This window comes from Apostichopus japonicus, chromosome 16, assembly GCF_037975245.1.
Source record: "Apostichopus japonicus isolate 1M-3 chromosome 16, ASM3797524v1, whole genome shotgun sequence".
Lineage (NCBI taxonomy): Eukaryota > Metazoa > Echinodermata > Holothuroidea > Aspidochirotida > Stichopodidae > Apostichopus > Apostichopus japonicus.
In genome coordinates, this window is record NC_092576.1 from 15,275,671 (window position 1) to 15,300,743 (window position 25,073).

Below are 25,073 nucleotides of genomic sequence, written 5' to 3' on the forward strand. Positions count from 1 at the left end.
TTTACACGATTTCTCAAAGCCTTTAGGCTTTTAACATCAGTCGTTTACATTATTTATACAATCGACTAGCAGCGCACAGTAGAACTAGATGCACGAGAAGTCCCGCTGCAAGTCTATACCGCCGGCCGGTTTATATGTCTGAAAGCTTTCGTTCTCTTCACGTAGATTGGAAGTCACGACGAACTGGTGAAGAAGAAGGGATTGTACGCGGAACTGGTGAAGAGACAAGCCGAGGAACACCACTGACGACACCAACGTCTGGACAGTTTGCACCGTTAACACCAATCGCTGTCATGGTGCTGATGATGTCACAATGATGTCATAACATAATAACAAGGGCGTAGTAGTGGTATCGGCACGAATCAAGTTTAATGTACGGATGCGTGAATTCTGTGTTGTATTTTTACGTAACGTAACAGAACTGACTGTGCAATGATCAAGAATTTTGAAAAAGAGCAAAGGAAGTTATTTTAGATTATTAATAATACAGGGTAACTACCATTAGCAACATTAGTAAAACTGGTGGCTTTATATGAATGCACACATGACCAATTTGACAAAACTGTTCCGATGTCGGACACCCTGTTACAATCTTGTGACTGCTTTCGCTCACATAACCTTGGAATAGGGATGCCAATTTAAGGAAAAAAAAGAAAAAAATACTTTCTTGTTAATCCAAAAGATTCGATAAATTTTTGAAATACATTGAGAATTAACATTGTTTCTTTTGTCCGGTCATATTTTTGAAAGCGTCCCAGAAATTGTGAACTAAATTGATGTTTTGATCAGTGCTGTTGGAATGTTGGACATTAGATAAACATTTTGAATATCACAGTCTCGGTAAGCTAATCAGGAAAAATTATTATCGGTCGTCCTGTCATGGGGACGAGCCAGATTTCTGTGCGAAGAAAAATCAAAATCAGCTTTGGAGGTCATCTTGGGGAGGATTAGTCGTTTACATCTAATTAATATTGCATTGTAACTAAATAACTGAGAGTTCAATCCAGTCTTTGATACTCTCAACGATGAACTTAGGCGGTTGTTACACAAGATTACTGAGGGCTGCCCTTGATATTAGTTGGAAACAGAAGATACCCAACAAACAGCTTTATGGCGAACTTCCAAAGGTGTCCATGAAAATCAGAGAACGAAGACTTAGAGCAGCTGGTCACTACCACCAACACCCAGAAGAAGCAGCCAACAAGTTCATTGTCTGGGAGCCAAAACATGGTACCCCTGGTGCAAGGCATAAAACCTTCCTGCATGTTCTACTAGAGGACAGTGGGGCTGAAAGTACGTCTGAGCTAGCAACCCATATGTAAGACAGAAATGACTGGAAATCTCAATGCCAGGTTATTGTCCGGCCAACTTCTCCTTCCCCTCATGATGATAATGGTCGACTGAGGTCAAACTGATGATGATATTAATACAAATGATTAGATGAGTTCTGTGTTTACCTAAATTGCTTGCATGTATTTACCTATTTTATACCTTCTGTTGAAACAACAGAGCAGACTCAGCAATTCACCATCTTAACAAGAGAAAGCCTTCCATACAAACAATGTTGCAACTGCCTGTAGTATATTGCAAAATCCCAGCATCGAACAATTCTCCCCTCTATAGGGCTATGCGCTTGTGACAAGTTCACCTAAATTACATGTATGTACCTTAAAGGCATTGAAGACTCGCCCCAAACCGCGTGCCGTGCTCTGAAAAAGTTAACTTTCCGTTGCTTGCAAGTGAAGTTTTCTGCTTGTCACTACAAAATGCAGACAGTGGTGAAAACATGATACCTTGTTATCTTTACCTAGACCTGAGATGTCCATCACTGCTATGCACACTGTGTTGTGGGTATTGATCGTAGCTGTATGTACTGACTGTACACTAGTGTCTAATTACCGAAGGTAGCAAGCTGTGTGCGTATTTTCTGGGATTGATGGTGGCATCTAACACTTCTGTTACACCTCATTCGAAACTAGGTCAAATTACCGGCATTAGATGTTTCTTTTTTGCGCGAGTCTTCACTCCCTTTAAGTATAGGTTACTTTCATCTTTGTTGACATCACAGAGTTAATTCGTCAATTCACCATCTTACAAGAGAAAGCCTTTGATACAAAAAACATTGCAACAGCCTTAAGTATGTTGCGAAATCCCGGCAACGAACAATTCTTTCAGCATAGGGGTATGTGCTTCTAACATGGTTTACGAGAAGATTCAACAAACTGTAAAATCACATCAGAAAGTAGAAAGTTTCATTAGGAAGTTTACAAATTATCTCCCGGCTTGAGACTTCCAGTCATGGGCTTTCCTTCTCATACAAATCTGTTCTTCCCATATAGCAGGATTTAGAATGGACTTTACCTTCCCTAACTTACCAAATGATTATTTTTTTTTTCTTTCTCCATGTTTTCATAGATTTATTGTCCAAAAATGCAAAACCTGAATTTCCTTTGTTTTACTCCAGCTAGGTGTTGTTAATTGAGAGGAAATTTATTTCAACAACCAAAAAAGAATCATATTTTGTGGCACCCAGTAAAAGTGAACAATGTAAAATTGTTTCGTGTAAATTTCTTTTCTGTTGCAAGAATTAAAAATATTGACTAGTTTCTCTTAAATATGAATTATTAAATATGAATTAAATATGAATTATTAAAATGAATTATTAAAATGATCCTGTTTATTACTACTATCAAAGGCGTAGGAGCCTAATTTGATTTTGGGGGCTGTAACGACTTGCCCGAAAAATATAACCAAAATATAACCGCGCATTCAACATCGTAATGTGCATATCATATAGGCATTCAACGGTCATTACATCACATGCCAATAACATACAAACATTTTCCATGTTATTACCCTTCCATAGTCGTTACAATAATAATGATAATAATAATATGTTAAACCATTGAAAAACACATTGCAAATTATTCTTTTTTCAGTAGGTGCCCGAAAAATTCGCAGCAAATTGCGCGAATTTCCACAAAAATGTTTGGTTGGGGGTTGCAGCCCCCCCCCCCCCCCACCTCCTACGCCTATAACTACTATCATACAGAAAATGATGAAAACAAATATCTTGATTTGATTTTTTTTCTTTCTTATTTTGCTGAATCAAACCCCGTTTCCTGCTTCAAGTTTGTAGACAGATTTTATCACACAAATTCATTTCCTCGTCTTGCGAACAACAAAAGATGCCAGGTAGAATAGTAATCATAATAATAACAATAATAATATCAGTTATGCAAAACTCCACCCAACAAGCAAGAAATCTCAAACGCGCAACAAAAGACGAAACGTTAAAACAGTACGAGAGAGACGTTGAATTTTAATTAGCAAGGCTTTACAAATTTATTTTGAAACCCTAAAAATAAAAACTTGTTTTTCATTTTTCGATAAAGCGCATTATTATAATAAGTAAAAGGACATTTAATAATAAAGAATTACTAAAAAAAAAAAAATCAAATGAAAAAACGATAAAACAGTGACACAAGGTAGTAAGTATTGTTGCTAAAAATTAAAATTTACACCTAAAATGAAAAAGACAAAAATTCATTATTTGTAATAAGATGCATAACATGCAAGCCTTAAGAGGACCACATTTTGACTCAGAAATGGCTCCTCTCTGCAACTTCAGTATCTGGGGCCAAACACCCCATAAAATCAGAGTTTCACGATGGAAATATACATATTTCCACTTTTCCCCGTCGCAACTTTGGCCTATTCGCTTTGTGTTTCCCCCTTCATTTTTCAAACCCATCGTCACGGGTCATGTCACAAGATGGCATCTGTGGATGATTTTAGAGGTATGCACCCTCCACAACTTGTATCAGAGATGTGCTTCAAAGTATGACGAAACTATTGACACAACCCTTGACTTTGCATATACATGTAATAGCTTGCACAGACACTGTTGACAATTTTAGTAAAAATTAAAAGAAAAATAAAAATTTTGTTGAGCAAGACAGTCAGTCGAGTGACTGTAAATATTGTGATTAATGATGAGATGAAATTGTTAGCTAACTTCTTCATTTGACCACGCCCAGATTTGCCTCTATACATATGGGTAATTTCCCTTTGCATTCTGAGAAATGATTTTTCATCAAACTAAGATCAATTATTCAGAATATTTGGCTTGTAAATTTTCAACTGGCCATTTTTAAGCTAGATCACCTTGACTTATACATAAAAGAATAAAGGACACCACGTACTTGCAAAAACGTTCATCTCCATGGTGATTGCATGACACTCGTGGAACTGTATTCAATCATGGTACATATACTGGCATAGATGGCACACCACAGAATAAACTCCTGTGATGTGGTTACGTAAAAATTAACAAAACAAAAAATACTCACTGACCAACTCAATACATATTTAAAAGTGGTATACCTTCCAAGTTTTACTACCCAGTTTCCACGGCAACCATATTAAACAAAAACACGCTGTCCAGAATGAGGTAACTTGGAATGGTATAGATATCATCAGATTTAAAAGAGTGAAGGAGACTTTGGAGAAAAAAACTTCAGTTTTGTCCTTTGCAGTAATTCGAAAGTACCATAGAGAAACAGATCCTTCTGCACGAGAGATTTTAAATGTCGCGACGTTGGCAGATCGCACCGAAAGTTAGCAGCTTCGAATGCAAACACAGAAGCTCGCTTGCTTCAGCACATCAAAGGCTGAGGTAATGAACAGGTTATATAGAATGAACCAGTCTTGTTCCTGTCTATATAGCCGAATTACTTTACAAATGTGAAGCAGGATTCGATAAAATACCATGTACTACTCTAACGACTCAGCTTCGTATGTTCTCGGTAAAATCAGGGCAAAGCTATATATATAAATATGTATATATACATATATATATATATATATATATATATAAATATATATATATATATATATAAATATTTATATATAAATATTTATATATATAAATTTATATATTTATATATATATATATTTATATATATTTATAAATATAAATATATATATATATATATATATATAATTGAAATTGTAATAAGTGTGCAAATCCAGAACAGTGAAAAAACTTCCAGTCTCCACCGGGATTCGAACCCGGGCCTCCCGCTTTGTACGCGGACACCCTAACCAACTAGGCTATGGACGCTGATGGTATGTCCAGAGGTTCGAAACCGGTAAAGGTCGTAGTTCCACTGTAGGCTTTTGCCACCTGTATTGAACAATGAATATATATATATATATATATATATATATATATATATATAATGTTATTATGACAATAGCATTAATCAAACAAATTTTGATAAAGTCAGCAAAAACATGTTAGATAAAAGTAACCATGTTGGAACTAGGAGTTTTAACAAATTTTTACTGGTGGTGTTAAAGAAAGAACAGATATAACTGAATTAATATCGCCAGGAAAGAACTTCAACGATTGTGGTGAGATGTGAAGTGAAATAAAATACAGATATTTGTAACAAGAAGATGAAGATGAAGAAGGACAAAATGTTTGACTTTCACATCACGACCCTGCCTAATGGGAATGTAACCGATGTAAAAAATTTATTCAAAGAAGATTTTCAAGGATTTAGGTCTCGAAAAGGTCCCAAGAATTGGTCGCGCAAAATGCCAATTTTTTTCCAGAAGGTTTACTTTGCCAACGTGACAGTTGCCTTGACGATGAATATGTTTTATCAGGTTGTAGATTAATAGCACAAATTGGAACTTTCATTTGTTACCTTAATAATAGAGTTACAAAAATCTGGGCAACAATATTTACTTTTGCACCGTTTAGCGAGTGTACGCAGTAGGAAGGAGTGCGTACATCTGGACAAGAACATAGGACGAGGACTTAGAATTTATTATACTCATCCCCCCCAAAAAATTGATATATGGTTCCATTTTTGCATAAAAATTCAGTTTTTAACCTCATCATATTACCGGTACTTGCGCACAGAAAGCCTTGATATTTCAGATTGAAATGGAGAACGTTTTGTCTCAGAAATGGTGTAGATATATATATACCTCGTGTCCCGACGACAGACGACGTTACACTGATCCACAAAAAAATATAATTGGCAATGTTTATTCCAACAATAGGGAAAACCACTTTTAAGGGAAACATTTCAACTCCTGCATAAACATATTCAATTCTCATTCAAATATGAAAGTTATTAAGAATAACAGACAATGGCTGACAATGTTGTTTATTTCGCACCATATGCATAACTCATATATATGTATATATATATATATATATATATATACATATACATATACATATATATATATATATATATATATATATATATATATATATATATATATATATATACATGTATGTTTTCATGTAGGGACTTGCTAATCATAGGTAGAAATAGCCTCAAGAGAAAGTGTCAGTCATGTAAAAGAATCCCGGGCTTGTTTTTCTTTCATTTTGGGGGAACTTGTTTTTCTTGGCAAGTTATTCAAGTTCAATTAATAGAAACCAGGAAATACTTAGTCCAAATATTGACTTTCTCTTCATGTTACTATGCAAAATATCGATATCATCTACTGCGGACATGCCCTACATTCTACCCACATCTTCTGTCTGACATACGGCGAGGGGTCAGGGGTAAGGAGAAGGGGGGGAGAACCATTAGTAAACTCTTTACAATTCAGTCGTAAAAAAAATTTAAAAAATTGACGATCAACCCATTTTGTCAAAAAGCACCTATATTGATTTCAAATTGCTCAATTTTGCTCCCCCAATAATTTTAACAAATTTGGCAGAAAAATAAGAAATTTGAAGAAGAGTTAAAAAAAAAAAAGAAATTTGTTAGTACAATTACAGAAGTACACATAATTGATAAAAGTACATACATTTAGGTGGATGAAGCAGAAGCTTATTAAAAGTTGCAACTACGCTAGATATTTGATAAGAAATATTAGACAAGTTAAAAAAAAAAAAAAAAAAAATCATAATAATGATAATAAAATATGTACGCTGATTTTTGAATTACCTGCAAAGTACATGGCCAAAAAAAAAAAAAAAAAAAAAAAAAAAAAAAAAATCCATTAATTTTATGTCAGCCAATTAAAAGTTGATTTTCCAAATATGCGGCAATTGGTGTTACACGCCACTAGCATCCAAATACTGCTGATACGGAATGGTAGTAGCTCAGTTTCCAAAAATACTATTTTAGGACGACAAAAAACGAAAGCTTGAGACGAGACAAAAATCGACATCGACGAAAAAAGAAAGAAAAAATAATAGTTTGATACAAAATAACTTAAATGTGTACAAACATGAAACAACAATATGAAGTCTTGCAGATTTACAGAAAGACACAATTTCCGACCACATTCTATACATTACTTTTGTTAAAAAGCTAATTTTGTTGTTCCAAAAAAAAAGAAACAAAAGGCTTAAATTTGGAAAGCTACACACATTGCAAAGACATATCGATCATCCATAATATTAAACTTGGACCTGCCAGCCTAAGTTTCCTTCGGTCACTTTCAATGCTCAACAAAAAAGTTTAAAAGTCGAAAAAGACAACACTTAAATGTAATATCAAGAGATACTGCAATTTGAACACCAAAATCCTTTGTTTATTAAGACAATATAAGAAACCGTGCCGTTCTCCTTCACCCATCCCATCCCTCGTGCTACCCCTGCCACAAAAAATAGACCCTCCCATACACAAAAAAAAAACCCATTAGGATATTTAACCACACTCAGTATGAATTCTTCACAAGTCGCCTGTTTTAGGTGTACCGGCCATGGATGTTAAACATTTTAAAGCCAGTTTCATGGTGTACGTATTTTAATGGGTACAGTAGGTATATGCTGCAATGCAGTAGTGTTTTTCAAGTATTAATAACTCAGACAGTTTTTGCTCATAGCTATTTTCGATCGCTAAGGCAAGCAAAAAAAGCTAAAATTTAAAAAAAATGTGTTTCTGTTTTGTCAGGTGAGGTAAAAGTGGTTTGTACACCGAAGGGTACAATGGATTTTCTGAGTACTTTGAAATAATTCTAAGTACTTTGAAATTAAGTATTGCATACAATGAAATAATTCAAGACATTATTTAACACAGGGATTGCATCACTCAATGTACTGCTGAGAGATCCATGCCAGCAATCACAAAACCACATGAGGCCCACCATATTGAGATCCGAGCGCCGCCATATTTTAATATCAAGGTATTTGCATGCACTGTGCTGCACCATAAACTCACAGCAGCTGACGTTGCACGTGTAGACGTGACTGGGTTTAGTACAGTTAGATTATCCAGATTAACTTATCCAGATTAACTTTGGATTTAATCCAGACTTTCTTCCATCTAGATCTCAGTTGTTTATCAAAATTTATATATCCAACCAGATTAGTTTGGATATAGTTATAACTTATCCAGATTAGCTTATCCAGATTATAACTCGGAATTATACAGTTTGACTCATCCAGATTATCTTGGATTAAATCCAGAGTTCTTCCATCTAGATGCTTGCTTAACCAGATTTGATATAACCAACCTTGATGTAACTGAATAATACTGCATATCTAGTACCTTATCTGTCCAGTACCAATTCCAATTCCAGGAACAGATATTGATAACATGTCTTCTGTAGTCATGGCAACAGTGAAATATCACACAAATTATTCATTATGGATGAATAACTGTGTACCAATTAACTACCCTGTATTTCACATTATAAAGTTGTAGCATATACTGGTTACTTCCATGGAAACCATACATAAATTATTTTCCAGAATAAAATTTTGTTGTATTCATATTCAGGCAATCTCTGATTTCAACCGTTTCAGCTCGATCAGGTCTTACCACACTTTATCTGTGTTGGATCAGATTCCTGTACAAAATTGAACTAAGTGGGATCTCATGAATATGCAAAAGGGAAAAAACTATCGATACAAACCGTGTAACAGTTCATTGAGAGATAAAATATGCACCATATAGTCATAACATGAGCTGCAAAGTAATATATAACAACCAAATTAATTCAGAACCTGGGAAATTTCTGTTAACTGCTTTTATATATATATATATATATATATATATATATATATATATATATATATATATATACATATATATATATATATATATATATATATATACTGATGAAATAATACACTGCACCCACTTCATGTAGGAAAATAAAATAAACAAACACATGACTATTATAATGATTATTTTTGACCTATCACAGGGCAGGACATTGAGTAAAATGTACCAAACGAATACAACACAAATTTTGATTATTTGGTTATATATACTGATTGGTAAAATGAAAGTCCATAGCAACATTATTAATACTTTCTTTACAAATTAAAAAACAAACTGGGGGAGAAAAGTTTGCCTTGACCCCCAGTTTTGACATAGAAAGAACAAGTAATTCAGAAAAATGACTTTTGTGTTTTTGTTCAAAATTTCATCAGAGCCTTAGTCGCGATACCAATAATTACCTAGACTGACCTTCACGAAGGTAAAAAGAGCATAAAGACCATTTATAGTACATATTTGGGGGTTCTGTTTCTCATAGCAGGAGCAGAAATGTTACACGATTGCTTTGATACAACCAACATCATCATACTTGTCCTTGATTAACACTTGCAAAGAGAGCAAAACCGGGCAGACATAGTCTTGGAAATCTTCCCCATGGCGACGATAAAAATACTGCTTGAGTTGATCAGGGGTTTGAATGTCCACGAGGAGCTGTTGTTGTATATATATATTAAGTAAATGAGCGATGACTTTCTAGCTTATGTCTACTAGGACCTCCGCCTGGCCTTCATCTACCTCCTCCTCCTCCATGGCGGCTGCTCTTGCTGCTTTAATCTCGGCCGATGGATCGACTTCAGCGCTATCATCGTCATTCTTTAAAGATGGAGAAGTAGAAAAAAGGTGTTGTTATTGAACACTTCTTTCATTGCACTGGATTGTGTAAAACTAAAAGGCTGAATAGACATAGTGATAACTGGAACACCTAATGTTGCAGAGGCTCAGACCAGGATTTGCATATTTGTGGATGGACGGACAGAGGGAGTGACAAGATGGATGGATGGACAGTCAGTCTTGATGGATAGATGGACTGGACTGACAAGATGGATGGACGGACAGACAGACAAGATGGATGGACGGACAGACAGACAAGATGGATGGACGGACAGAGGAAGTGACAAGATGGATGGATGGACAGACTGTCTTGATGGATAGATGGACTGGACTGACAAGATGGATGGATGGACAGATGGATGGACGGACAGACAGTCTTGATGGATGGATGGACAGAGGGACTGACAAGATTGATGGACAAACAGAGGGACTGACAAGATGAATGGATGGACGGACAGAGTCTTGATGGATAGATGGACAGGACTGACAACAGGATGGATGGACAGATGGATGGATGGACAGAAGGATTGACGGATGGAATGATGGACAGACTGTCTTGATGGATGGACTGGACTGAAAAGATGGATGGACGGACAGACAGACAAGATGGATGGACGGACAGAGGGAGTGACAGGATGGATGGATGGACAGACTGTCTTGATGGATAGATGGACTGGACTGACAAGATGAATGGATGGACAGATGGATGGACGGACAGACAGTCTTGATGGATGTATGGACAGAGGGACTGACAAGATTGATGGACAAACAGAAGGACTGACAAGATGAATGAATGGACGGACAGACAGTCTTGATGGATAGATGGACAGGACTGACAACAGGATGGATGGACAGATGGATGGATGGACAGAAGGATTGACGGATGGAATGATGGACAGACTGTCTTGATGGATGGATGGACTGGACTGACAAGATGGATGGACAGATGGATGGATGGACAGAGGGACTGACAGATGATTGGATGGATGGACAGACAGACAGACAGATAGATGGATGAACAGATGAAGGAATGGAAAGATGAACAGAGGGATTTTGACATATGGACGAATAAAAAATAAACCTAAACCTCTGATAAAAGCATATGTAGATTGTTGATTTTGATTAGAAGAGTAAAAATGTCTATATATTCCTCTTTTAAGGTATAAACGTCTTTTTTGACACAAGTGGAGGATTGTACCAATAAATTTTTATGCAGAAGGTATTTGTTTGTCATGAGAGACTGCACCATGTGGTTGCTTTCACAGAGCTATCAAAAATAAACAGCTCCCTCTATTATAACCACACGGTTGATCCTAAAGTTTGAGGGGTGGGGGAGGGCACTGAAGGGGGGGGGGGGGTGGAGGAGGAGGTAATGGTGAGTTGTTAGCCCAATGTTCCCTGCCAAAATATTTACTCCCAAAGCGAGCTTCAGGGATACCAATATAAAGAGCTGTGATATAATTAACTCCAACCTTATGTGGTCTTTAACAGCCAATATCACATACACCACCGCCCCTCCCAAAACCCTTTGCCTTTCGGTACATCATCCTATAAATAACTCTCACCTGGTAATGGCCATTAGGCGTGGTGGCACTATCCTCTTCCTGGTGACCGTTCTCCTCTGGTGTGACATTGCCGTTGACCTCAACATTGACCTCAAATTGAGCCCCTTCCTCCTCCTCTTCCTCCCCTGGCTGTTCCTCTTCAGTTCCTTCAGACAGCCTCTTTGGTTCGTCCTCGGCCACCACGTTGACCTCCACCTGGAATTCCGCGCCGCCCTCTATATTCTGACGGATGCCTTTGGTGACGCCTTCGGGGATCGCTTCGTCCGTCTCGTCCGACTCTCTGACTAGATCGCCTCGGACGGCCGGTTCGCTCTCTGAGAACTGCATGTCGGCCTTCATGTCCTTTGCGTCGCCGATGACCTCCTTGGGTTTCTCCTCGGCGTGTTCCACCTCCCCCTTCTCCCATCTCGTCAGCAGCGACCGCGTCCCCTCCGCGAGGTGCGCCTGCTCCTCCAGGGGTTCGTCCGAGCGCACCACATCGTCCCTCCGCAGCGGCGTGCTCTCCGAGACGCTCTTGTTCGACTCGTCCTGCGAGAAGTCCTCCAGGCTCTTGGGGGCCCTCTCCAGATCCTGCTTGGGTTTCTCCTCAATGTTGCTGACGGGGCCCTTCTCGAACTGCGCCCTGATTCGCTGGGCCAGCCCGTGCTTGATGCCGGGGTCCTCCTCAGCCGAGCCGGCGGTCACCACGTCCACCTCCCTCTCCTTGGGGACGTTCTCTGCGACCCCCTGGGCGGGGCCCTCATCGGCCTCGCCGAGAGCTTTCACCTCGATCTTCTCCCGCTCCGCTCGGGCCTGGATGTTGCTGACGCCGCCCTTCTCGAACATACTCTTGAGGTTCTTCAGGCCTGCCGCGGCTCGTACCTCCTCGGCGCTGTAGTCGTCCGCCCTGATGATCCCCGCCTGGGACTCCTGGGGTTGGCTCTCAGCGGTCTGGCCCTCGTCCCGGTCCGTGCTGATCATATCCTGCGGTTTGACGTGCTCCTCCTCGTCACCTTCCTCGACCGCGGGGGGCTGGTAGTCCTCAAGGGACTTCACGTTGACGGGTTCCTCGTCTATCGTTCGCTTTATCTGGACGTTACTCACCGCGCCCTTATTGAATTGTTCTAGGATTGATTTGGTCCCTCCGGGTACGGATTTCTCTTCCTCCACTGCGTCTTCGGATCGGACGATGTCATCTCGGACCGTCGGCGTGCTCTCCGTGGTCTGAGCCTGGGTGGCGGCTATTTCATCGCTCGCCCTAAAGACACAAAAAGGGAGGGGAGGGACTGATTAGATATTGGGACAAGAAAACAGTCAAATAGATCGTCAACATGAGGAGTAATTAGGATTATGCTAATCTCGGTGAATGTACAAGAGTTTGACCAAGGTAGATCTTTCCAAAAAGAGAGAGGTAAAAATAAATTGGTTAGCAAACTTTTACTTTATTTACTGTAACAAAAATGTTGAGGAGTAATTTATAGATGTTGACATTCTTTTTGATATCAAATACTTTTGATCCTTCAAACACAAGACTTAAGGCAATACAGGCTAATGAGAGGACATGTTCAATGTGTATGTTAATACTTCTATACAAACGTACGCCACTGTAATGCTTAAAGTTTCTCTTATATATTCAAGTACAATGATGCAAGAGTTCTGGAGTCAACCTCTCCAGAAGTCTTCCACCACATGCCCCATCCCCTCCCCCCCCCCCACCAACCCACCACCCCCCTCTCCCCGACAGAGGAATGTACCCATTTCAACACACTGATCAAGTACATGCTTGCTAGACAAGAACTGATAGCTGTTGGTCTATTAACGACCACAGTCCACCGCCGAACATTTCAAACTGGCGGTCCATACTTCTGATATTTCAACAAGGTCCATTACTATTCGGGTGAAACTTACCTATCGGCAGCTGACTTGGAAAATTCTTCTGTAATTAAGAAAGAAAGAAGGAAAGGATAAGGATAAGGATTAGGATTACTAATCTATGAAAACAATAGTTCTCCAGTTTAATCAACAAATATTCATATTTTGACGTTACAGAAGCAGAGGTTGAACCCGATCACCAAACATGCATGCTGTGACCACTTCCCCTTGAAACTTGTACAACTCAGCACCCCACCAGAGGAAAGAAAAATGGGAGAAATAGGTGGGGTAAAAATGTTCCCTACTGGCCTGATCTTGACATAAACTTGGTACACGTTTTTAGCGACAACCTCCGAACATATACACTCAGAGAAAAATTGTTTTTAAACGAGTTTTAATTGCACAAAAGAATCGTTGATATATAGCAGTCTACTGTGAATTCTACTTGAATTTGTTATTCTTACATTTTCCATTTTTGAGATATGTTTAACACCAACATGTGAGGGCGATCATTAGCAGTTGGATCGACAAGGGAGTATAAATTAAAAGCGTTCAACATTTTTTGTCTCGATTTTTTTTTAATATATAGGCACCAAATTTTTCCCTCACGTTTAAGCGAGAATACATAAAAAACTGCAATGTATACACTATTACAACTTGTATTGCAACATGATCATCTTGAAGGCTATAGCATTTTGGGATATGTTGCCAGATCAAATTATTCTTTGCGGGCTATTTAGCGTTAATACACAGACCAGTACAATTCCTCAGATGCAACACAAACTAATTCAAGGGGTAAAATTACATTTTTTATGGTATCAAATAACATGTTTTAACAATGGATTATAAATTTAAGTTTCCTGGTTTAATGTTTTAATAGGTTTGAAAAGAGCAAGTCTTGGGATTATTGAAAGGTTGATTTAGGTCACTATGACAGGTCACCTAAAGGTCATCCTTGAGGTCAATGGATCACCTCTTATTGTAGCCAATAACATTTCTTTACTCTATTAATTCATTTTGTTTTCATCATACAACCAGCCAGTTTTGGGGTTTGTTTTAATATTCCCCTGTGTTGATTCAATTGTACCTAAGTTTCAAAAGGAAGTTTCCTTTATTTATGTATGGTGATTGTGATGTCGGTTAACAACAACTTAATTTATCAGACAATTGTGTGGGTTGTCTTTCTTTCTTTAAATGATATATATATAAATATATATATATATAAATATATATATATATATATATACATATATATATATATATATATATATATATATATATATATACATATATCTACATGCATTGATCATATGGAGAATATAGACACTAAGTCTGCTACACAGTGATGTAGACAGGAACCTAGTGTTTCTGTGGATCACAAACAGCTCCCCACAGGGATGGATAACACATCAGTACCAGTGGTTTCCTCTGTTACTATAGCAACAAGGAAATGACACAGTATTATGATAGCATACACAAAATGAACCATACTTTACTTTGTTTTTTAAAAATATTTAAGTTGGATAAATAACCACTTAATATTGTCAACGTAAATCTTTGTGGAATAGATTTTCGGGGATAGATGTGATTCACAGGATGTATCCGAGCAATAAAAGTTAGTCACTGACTGTTTGACAAGCCATGCACATTTGATTGAGAGGACTGGAGCCGAGGCACACAACTTTACATTTTGGTACATGTTATTGATCAATACAAAACATATATTATCACTCCAAGTTGCATACAAAACTTAGTTTTAAAACATGTTTTTTGAAAGCTATCTTTTTTAAACTTTTTCTTTTAAAGTTTTAAAACTTTTATTTGGTCTGATATGAGCCTTTAATCATCAGTGGCTCATTCAATTAAAGTTACTGGTCTAGTAAGTCTAGCAGGGAGAACATCAGTACAAGAGTTTCCATTTTGATACATGTTATTGATCAATACACAACATGTGAAATCACTCCAAGTTTCATACCTAAATCACTTTTATTCGGTCTGATATGAGCCTTTAATCATCGTGACTCATTAAATAAAGTGACTGAACTAGTAAGTCTAGCACAGAGACCATAATCACAAAAGTTTACATTTTGGTATATGTTATACCACATTTATTAGTGCTGATATGAGCCTTTAATCATCAGTGACTCATTCAGTTAAAGTGACTGGTCTAGCAGTTTCATAAGTAAATCACTTTTATTCGGTCTGATATGAGCCTTTAATCATCAGTGGCTCAATCAATTGAAGTGACTGGACTAGTAAGTCTAGCAGATTTTAGATTTTATGCATGAACTGAGGAGATGAGGTATTGTAGTTCATCAGTTTAGCCTTAGAGGAGCAGTCTAGACATCTAGCATCATTTGAATGGTGAATTATGTTTAAAAACCAGAATCATTAACAAAGATTTCTTAGTATTCAAAACCACAAAAAAATCTTTGTATTAAAGACAATGACAATATCAAGATGAAATTTATGGCTAAATATGATCCTTGAGACAATAACAAATATTTACAAAACACATCCACACACATACTCATTAGCAGGCAAATTGATTAAACACCAACAACATAGATCGGTCACAATGCACGGACAAAATATTCAGATATTGATGGCGTTACGATGCGATGCAAAATTGTACGGCGTTTCGGGGGAAAATGACATGCAGAAGAGACAAGGAATCACATGCCGCAAAAATGGTGTTCATGCATACGAACGGGTGCATGCAGGGATACAACGTCAAAAAGATGGAAAAACAAATATCGAGCAACTTTAACGCGAGGAAAAGTTAGCCTAAAATCAGGAGATGTAATAGATCGATCGATAGAATATATTCTTGGAGAATCTTAAGACACAAAGAAATTTAACACTCCGAAAAGTTATTTTAATATTTTATGAGACATCGTTATTTAAATTTTTTATTGTTGATGTCTCTGTTCGTTTTATACCAGAGATTAAAATATTGAATTTGACTTAACAAACATATAATGAAGAGAGGGGCTGTCCATAATAATTCTTTGATGCACCCTTCATGCTAAGAACTTTTTTCCCCCTAGTTCTATTCTTTTGCAAAGGTATATAAAATTATATTCGGCATTATGGAATAGTTTAGGTATAACTGACACAATAAATTTAATTTCATTTGGAAACCTAATTAATTTACCTGTGATGTAGATATGTTAATAACAGTTAATATTAAGCACAAATAATAATTTTTTCCCTACTTAATTAGGACCAAGATGTCATCCTTACATTGATGAAGTCCTTTCAAAATACAAAATGGAAGACTTAAACAAGAGCACCACATATGTTACAATGTCATCAAAGAGCCTCTATTATTTCAGATTCGTAATGTTTGTCTTAACAACATATTTATTGATTTTTTTTTAGTTCTATTTTGGGTGTTTGTTAAATATTGCTTCAATAGTTAAAATAACTTTTACGTGTGCAACGAATATCATATAATGTCAATGTCAAATTAATAATATGTTACAATATTTCCAAAGTTATAAAATAATGGCCCTTTTTTTTTCTGCCTAATCTTGTTTTACTTGATTCATATTGCATCCAGACTCCTTGATTTCATATGGTTGTAAAACTGAAGCAATTATAAAGAAATATTTTATCTAGTGTGGTTCAATTTTGTATGTTTTGGGGTATTTTTTTCAAATAAATTATCGTGAACAACTCCACAAGCCACCCACTTCAAATATATAGTTTTTGTTTTTGTTAGGTTTTCTTGTTCAGACCGAAAACACAAGCAACAGTCAGACACACTTACGTATTTAATTAGGTTTTTAATGGTTTTCTTTATACTGCTATTTTCATTTTCGTTTAATCGTTTTTCCTTGTTTCAATCCCGTGTGAAATATATAAATTTTGGCGATTAAAGTATCAAGTTTAAATAACATTATCGAATATTAGCATTAATTGTGGTAACATGACACTGGTCATAAAACCCAATTCACTTTCATCATTTAGAAGGTGACTTAGTTCTTGTTGCATTTCCATATCACACAATTACAATTTGGCAAAATCACTTAATATTTGAATGATTAAATTTAAAATATTCTAACAATGAGATATCTCATAAACAAAACGTTATTTGTTTTAAGCTTTTAAAAGGAGCTGAATTCTATATCACAATTGCCAATATCTCATGTTAAGGTAATATTAGATCACAGTTTTGTGTATTGCATCTATAAACATTGGAATTAATAATTTAAATAATTAAAAAAATAATTCATGCATCACTCACGTCTAATCTTCAAGGAATATGACACTTAACCATAATAAACTGTTTAATACCGCAAGGGCAATATTGTTCGATTAGACAGAGTATTTATGTTTTTATTTAACAACACACTTCAACATTTGAGAATGAAATTATTTGGACCATTGAAAAGAGCCTGGAAGATAAGTAATGACAAAGGTTTATTAAAGCAAAGTTTGATTTTGAGTTTATTGATTATGTTTTGTATTAATTTTTAATTTTTTTATTTGATCCATTTATTTATACATATATTTCTTGAAGAAGTCATTACATTTTATTATTGTACATCCTTTTCCCTTAACACACGTTAAATTGGAAGTTTCAGACGACTCCCAAGCTGTTAAAGTTTGTCAAAAACATTTTCTTTCATATGCAGCTGGAGGGAATTGTATTTTTTAGTAAAATTTGATAAAATCAAGGACTTAATTGTGAAACATATTTGAGCTCCTATTCGTATAAATTAACTGCCATAAGGAGTGCTTATATATCCCTCCCTGCGCAACTCCCCACACCAACCCCCTCCCCTCCTCACACCAATCCCCTCCCCTACCCCATTCCACCCTCACAAATTGAAAATGAGATCAATATAGTCCATGCCACCTATAACAGAGATGAACTGTGTTTTCTAGACCTCTGATGATGTCAATGCCTTAACACTATACATATATGGTGACTTTGATAATTTGACACCAGCTTTTAGCAGAGATGCTGGTTAGATTGAATTTCTAAGTGCCTTGATTATTCCGGCTGTAAGGACTACGTCCATTGGTTCAAGCCTTCACTCTGGCAATCAATCTCTTAAATTGTATTGTTTTTTTACATTTTACATTTCATTTTGAAAATAATTTTCCTAGAAGCTAGTTTTTTCTACATCCTCCACAAACCTTCTTACATTTTACAGTATGCAATGATACAGGTCAACAATGAAAGCTTATGCAATGAAGGAGATATGAGGGTGAAAACCAGGGAGAGGAAGGGAGAAGAATATGGGGGGGGGGGGGGAGAGAACATGAGGAAGGGGGATAGAGGGATGGAAGGAGGGAGGGAGGGGAGGAGACTGCCAGTAGGAAGGATAAAATTTCAAGTGGCTTACATCCTCCTGTAAGAATTGCTTCAAGCCTTCGAGATCTAAATACAACCGTTTTATCAATTTGACCACGAATCTCAAATAGTTATATGATTTCAATTCCGTTTTGGAGAAAGAGTGTTTCCTGGACGGTTTTCATAATCCTCCACCAAATTCTTACCACTTATGCAATGATATAGGTAAACAATGTCATTAAAGGTTTAATATGCAATGACTGCAGGGGGTGAGGGAGGGAGGGAGGGAGGGGGGAGCCTGACACTGGTTGGACAAGGGATGGGGAGAGCGAGAGGTGCATTTATGGTATCAATTCACTTCATTTTTTTAAACATCAAACAAGACAGATATTCAGCATGCAAGGGAAACAAAAGTGCAGAGTACAGAAAATCAAGAGCAACTTGATCAAAAATTCAAAACCCACTGCATCTATATAAAACACTGCAAAGTCATTCGTGCAAAAGTGAACACGAACGGTGCAAAAATGTCACAAAAATTGATAGCTTTCGGATTCCATTTACCTTATTTCCTCTCTGTGGACAAGATCCAGCTTAAAACCAAAGCTTGAGTATCAATTATCAATTAATAAATTAATCAGCTTAAATACTTAAATGCATATTTGTAATATTCAGCAGGATGCTTGGTCATAGTACTGTAATATAGTTGTAAGATAGTTGTAGTTGTAAGATAGTTGTAAGATAGTTCTTGTAATATAGTTGCAAAACAGTTGTATTAGTTATACTTGCAAAAAAAAGTTGTAAGTTGTTTTAAGCTATACGTTGTAATATAGTTATTGTAGTTATAATTGTAAAATAGTCCTTTTAGTTATACTAATTTACAAAAAGTTATAAGTTGTTTTTAATTATAGTTGTAATATTTGTAATATAGTTGTATAAACTATAGTTGTTAAACAGTTGTTGCAGTTATAGTTGCAAACCAGTTGTTGCGGTTAAAGTTGTAATATATTTGTTCTAGTTATAGCATAAAATAGAATAAATTGTAGTTATAGTTGTCATATAGTTGTTTTAGTGATAATTATTTGTAATAAACTTGTATATTTGTTATAACATAGTCGCATGATATATATATATATATATATATATATATATATAAATATATGAGCAATTGAATCAGATGAAGTTTTTGTTTAAGTATTTTTTTAACCCTACAAATTGCATCTGGGGGAGCATCTCGGGGGGGCCATGATTTTTTGGTGGGAGGGCACGTGCCCCCCCCCCTGGAGTCCCCTTGGCGACACCACTGTAGAGGTAATCCCATAAGGTACAGGACTGCTGGTATAAACTGGGTGCTCTTTTAAACTATATTTACAAATGACCTTGCAGCATGTCCCCCCATACTGGAACATGCTCCCAAAGGCAAAGGCGGGTGGCTCCGCCCGGCAACTCCGAATGCCACCCAGCACAAACAGTATCATAAACATTTCAGCCTGCACTATATTTGTTGCTTAAATTAACGATTTTTACCATTCCCAAAATATGGGTGAATACTTGGCACAGAAGTTTGCTCCAGAGTAAGTAAAATGTTTTGCCATTTGCCATCTAAGAATACTTCATTAACAACAAATTTCCAAAGAGGGGGACATCCTCCCCCCCCCCAGATCCCTCCACCAGGACGTGGATCACACTGGCCCACAATGATCCACCAAACACTCAAACATTCCCAAGCACATTCCCTGCCATTTAGATACCTCAGGGTGAAAAAAACTATGAAATTGAGTTCCAATCCCTCTCTCTCTGCTTACGACATAATTTAACATAATAATTCTGCCAGCTGTCTCAACAAATGCAATCAATAGATCGTTAGTCGATTGCCTTAATCACTCGCCCACGAAGCTCTCTCTTGATAGAAATACATTCTACATAATCATGTAAAACATTGTTTCAGTTTTTATTTTATTTTAATCAAATAGTATAAATTTAGTGGACATTAAAGATTGCTGAAAAATTAGCTTAAAGATGTTTCATCAGTTAATTCTTCCATATCAAGATGGCTAGAATAAATCAACATTTGCCAGATCCCACTAAAATTAGTAAATACAATATTTTACTGAATTTAGAATGAGTCCTTCAGATATAAATATCTGTTTTGCCTTAATATATAATAGCTACACCTTAGAAACATTTTTAGAAATTTTATATATTCAGTTTCAGTATATATTTGTTTTGGGATATTGTTTTTAAGCTGTAAAGTTTGTTCAAAACTAAATTATTCATTAAGAAAAGAAATATTTTGGTGCAACTATTTAACATAATAAAAATCCCTGCAGATGTTGTAAAGTCAGTTAATATTCAAAACTGATTCTGCAAAACTATTATTAGGTTATGTAAAGTGAACTTGCTCTGATAGTTGAAAAGCAAAACTCAAAAACATTAATTTTGTGCAACTATTTATTAACAGGCGTAAAAAGCAGTTGACCCTTGACTCTATAGATGTTGTTAAATCAGTTAATATTCAAAACTAATTCTGCAAAACCATATTTAGGAATACTTAAAAGGGCACTTGAATATTTGAAAAGCGAAACTAAAAAAGTGTTATATATAGTATTGCACAACTATTTAACAGGAGTCAAAAGTATTGACCTTGTAAACCACAGTATTGTATATATTGTGGCAGGGATGGATGTCTATGATAGGATAGCTAATCCTGCAGTGTTTAAGTTTAACTGAAAACGCATCAAGCTTACTTCCATTCGTATTGAGTTTTATGCTTTTTACGCTTTTTAGTTTTGGTACAGTGCGAGGAGTATGGTTCCCTATCAACGGTCTGGTTTAAAATTGGCTTGAAAGGTTTTTCTAACCCTGAAGTTCTGGTTTAATCATTTCAACTGCACTATGAATTGAAATATTGCTTGAAAGGTTTTTCTAACCCTGAAGTTACAGTTTAAACCTTACAACTGCACTATGAATTGACTTGCAATATGGCTTGAAAGTTGTTCTAACCCTGAAGTTACGGTTTAATTCTTACAACTGCACTATGAATTGACTTGAAATATGGCTTGAGAGATTTTCTAACCCTGAAGTTACGGTTTAATCCTTACCACTGCACTATGAATTGACTTGAAATATGGCTTGAAAGGTTTTCTAACCCTGAAGTTACGGTTTAATCCTTACAACTGCACTATGAATTGACTTGAAATATGGCTTGAAATGTTTTTCTAACTCTGAAGTTACGGTTTAAACATTACAACTGCACTATGAATTGACTTGAAGATTGGCTTGAAAGGTGTTCTAACCCTGAAGTTATGGTTTAAACCTTACAACTGCACTATGAATTGACTTGAAAATGACAAATATTGAATTTTTCTTTCTGTTCTAAATCTAGTTGACCAAAAATGTACCAAGGATGGTGATATTTTAGGCAAAAACTTAGTTCAGAGGTAAATTCAGAGGTAAAAAATTGTTGTACTGTAATTGTAATCCATTGTTGTAATCCATTGTTGTATTCCATTGTTGTAATCTGTTGTTGTAATCCATTGTTGTATTCCATTGTTGTAATCCATTATCAAACACTGTTATCAATCCAGGTTGTGCCTCTTCAAACATAATTTAAGTGTTTGAGAAATGACCCTTTACGCAACAGAGACTCATCAACGTAAGTGACTGGATGATAGAGTCTAGGAATTAGGACAGTTAAATCCTCAGATGCAACACAAAACTCAATTTGGAATCCTAAGATTTGTATGGCATCAAATGACATGTTTACGATAATTTTACAAACCGTTTTCGACGACAGTAGGTTTGGAATATCATCCCAGGGTGTTGGCATTTGTTTCACTTGTTTATGTCAACTTGTTTACATGAAGGAAAAACATATTGCGGTTGAGTTATCAGAACTTTTTGAAAACAAAGGATTAACATTAAGATTTTAATGACTATAACTAGGTCAACCAAGATCATCATCATCAGTTTAATCTTAAAGGAGCATTTCCAGATATCTTTAAACTTTAAAGCTGAATATTTGGAAAAAAACTGGAATATTTGGAAAACTGGAATATTTGGAAAACTGGATTATTTGGAAAACTGGAATTTAGCTATTAGACACATAACTCTCACTCACTTTTTTCTTTCTTAGACTATAACACATCAAGAGTAAAATTCTGTCTGAACACATGCTTTGTATATCTTTTCAGTATAAGGACCCACAACCCAAATCAAAAATACCATTTATAAAATCATTTGCTGACAGTTGGTAATGAGAAAGATGTGTATCTCATTTTGTAAACAACATTCATAAAATCCTTAACAATGAAACTGTAAAAAAATTTTCAAAACAGAAAGTAATACAGGCTCCCATTTCATGAGACCAATTTTGTTTCGAGGGTTCGTCTATATTTCGGTTTTCTAACTTTTCAATACTGAACGTGTGAACAAGTACCTACCCCCTTCCTGTTTCATTTTCTATACAAGGATTGCTGCTTTTAAAACTTAAAGGAACTGCCACAGTTTAACTTAGAAAAAGTCAACCATTTTTAATTCACAAAAGTCGACAAATATTAATTCACATTCCACTCCCCAACAGATTCCTTGAGGTAAATTTGCAGGACACAAACAATTTATTAGGACTAAAGCAAGTTGATTCTGCAAACAATGGGGCGTGACCCAATAGTATGTCCCGTAAAGTTTTGTCTGTGGGACTATGATTGCGGGATCTCTCCAGACATCGGGAAATTCATCGAAACCTTTCGTAGCTCGACGACGGAGATAAATCGAAGTTACCTTCTCGTTACCGTCCGAGCTAGCTTTCATGCATTCTCAGAGCACCATTACTGAAGGGTGAGGGACAAGTGCAGGCTAGCCTGGGCAGGGGGGTGGGGGTGGGGTGGGATGGGGGAGAAACTCTTTCCAACTACAAATGGCTCCATCTTTTTTGGAAACACAAACCCAACCATCGTTTTTTGGTTGATGCGATTAGAGGTAACCGTCACGAACAACTTACCCAAACAGCTAAGAAAATATAATATTCTATTTTGAGAGATATTAATAATAATAATTATTATAATAACTAGTCTTATATTGCCCAGACTCCCACAAAAGTTGTTCAATGCACTTTACGGGTGCTGAAAGGTACAAAAACTAATAGAGTTGAGAGAAAAGAAAAGTTCTAAGACAGCGCTTTAATGGAATAATAGAATCCAAAGACCTACTTTCAACCGGGAGGGAGTTCCATAAACATGGTGCAGCATTCTGAAAGCTACGGTCACCGAAAGGATCTTGTTCGTGATATTGACAGACTTAATGATACCTCACACGCAGGGTTAAACACATTAAAACATGACACCATCAAGGCACATGTGTCTAAAATTGTTTCGGTTCCCATTTATTTTATCATGATCTTTATTTTCTGTAATGGTGATGGGTTTTGCAATTGCAATGAATCCAAAATATAGCTTGGCCAGTTTTATGCATGACTTGGCTGAGTGCCAATTAACACAGTTTAACATTCTATTTTGAAGATTTATAAACAAACCACAGTCTGTGAAATGAGCTCAAGATATTTCTCAGCTGCTTAGGGAAGTTCTTCAACACAGTTATTTCTACCAGATATGCATGGTTGATATTGATCGACAATGATGTTTCAACAATCAACAAACATGCTCAACAACCATCAACATAAATCAAAAATGATGCATGGTAAATATTTATGTCTCCTTTCATATCCCACAAAATCAATTTTTAATATTCCAGCCAAACACGTAGGTAGGAGGCGTCTTTACAGCTTAATCGATTGTAACATTATTTCCCCAAATTGAGTAACACGTTCGTTTTTGTCGAAATTGACTTATAAATACATCAGCGACTGAATGCCCTCAACTTCTTGCATGTAACAAGTCTACGTACTTTTTGCACTTTTTTTTTTTGGGGGGGGGGGGCTATTTTCTCTCTATTCCCTCCTGTTTACATTGCATATCATAGCTTACGCATTTGTTAGGATGACAGTCGCATAAACGTCAAGCTTTGCAAAACATTGGACGCAACTTACGCTAAGTTCAGACCCAAAAAGTAAAACAGCTTGCTGACTACCTTTATAGGTTAAAACAAAACCTAATTCAACCCATAACATTCCTTTAATGAAAGTAATTACGATAGTCATTACACTCGAGATCATTGGAATAATACTTATAATTTTAGCCGACAAACATTCATCAATTCAGTTCGCACATTACATTATCGCCAGGAATGAAGGGCTTCTTTTTGGACGAGATACATTGCCCTCGCGGGATTATATTTACAAGTCCCGCTATAAACTGCCTCCACTGACGTAATGTGTTCTTATCTACGATTGTAGCCATTGAAAACGATCCTGTGTGGGTGTATGATAACTGTAGCAATACGAGACAGCACATTACACGACCGTCGTCATGTCATATTGTACGTAAGACATAGTAAGTAGATTAAATGCAAGGAAAT

At 36.4% G+C, this 25,073-nt stretch overlaps 2 protein-coding genes across 5 annotated transcripts in view; one reads left to right on the plus strand and one right to left on the minus strand.

Annotated features, from left to right (window-relative positions):
• LOC139983172 (mitochondrial potassium channel ATP-binding subunit-like) overlaps positions 1-5,704 on the plus strand; it is a 26,805-nt gene extending 21,101 nt beyond the window's left edge. For both annotated transcript variants that reach the window (XM_071996553.1, XM_071996554.1), the window contains exon 16: positions 166-5,704. In XM_071996553.1, the coding sequence (XP_071852654.1) occupies positions 166-246 (81 nt within the window). In that variant the 3' untranslated portion in view covers positions 247-5,704. The remainder of the gene's footprint in view (positions 1-165) is intronic.
• Positions 3,729-25,073, minus strand: part of LOC139983171 (uncharacterized) — an 86,341-nt gene continuing 64,996 nt past the window's right edge. For all 3 annotated transcript variants that reach the window (XM_071996550.1, XM_071996551.1, XM_071996549.1), the window contains 3 exons: positions 13,334-13,361; positions 11,447-12,683; positions 3,729-9,863 (listed from right to left, as the gene is read on the minus strand). In XM_071996550.1, coding sequence (XP_071852651.1) covers positions 9,744-9,863; positions 11,447-12,683; positions 13,334-13,361 — 1,385 coding nt within the window. In that variant the 3' untranslated portion in view covers positions 3,729-9,743. The remainder of the gene's footprint in view (positions 9,864-11,446; positions 12,684-13,333; positions 13,362-25,073) is intronic.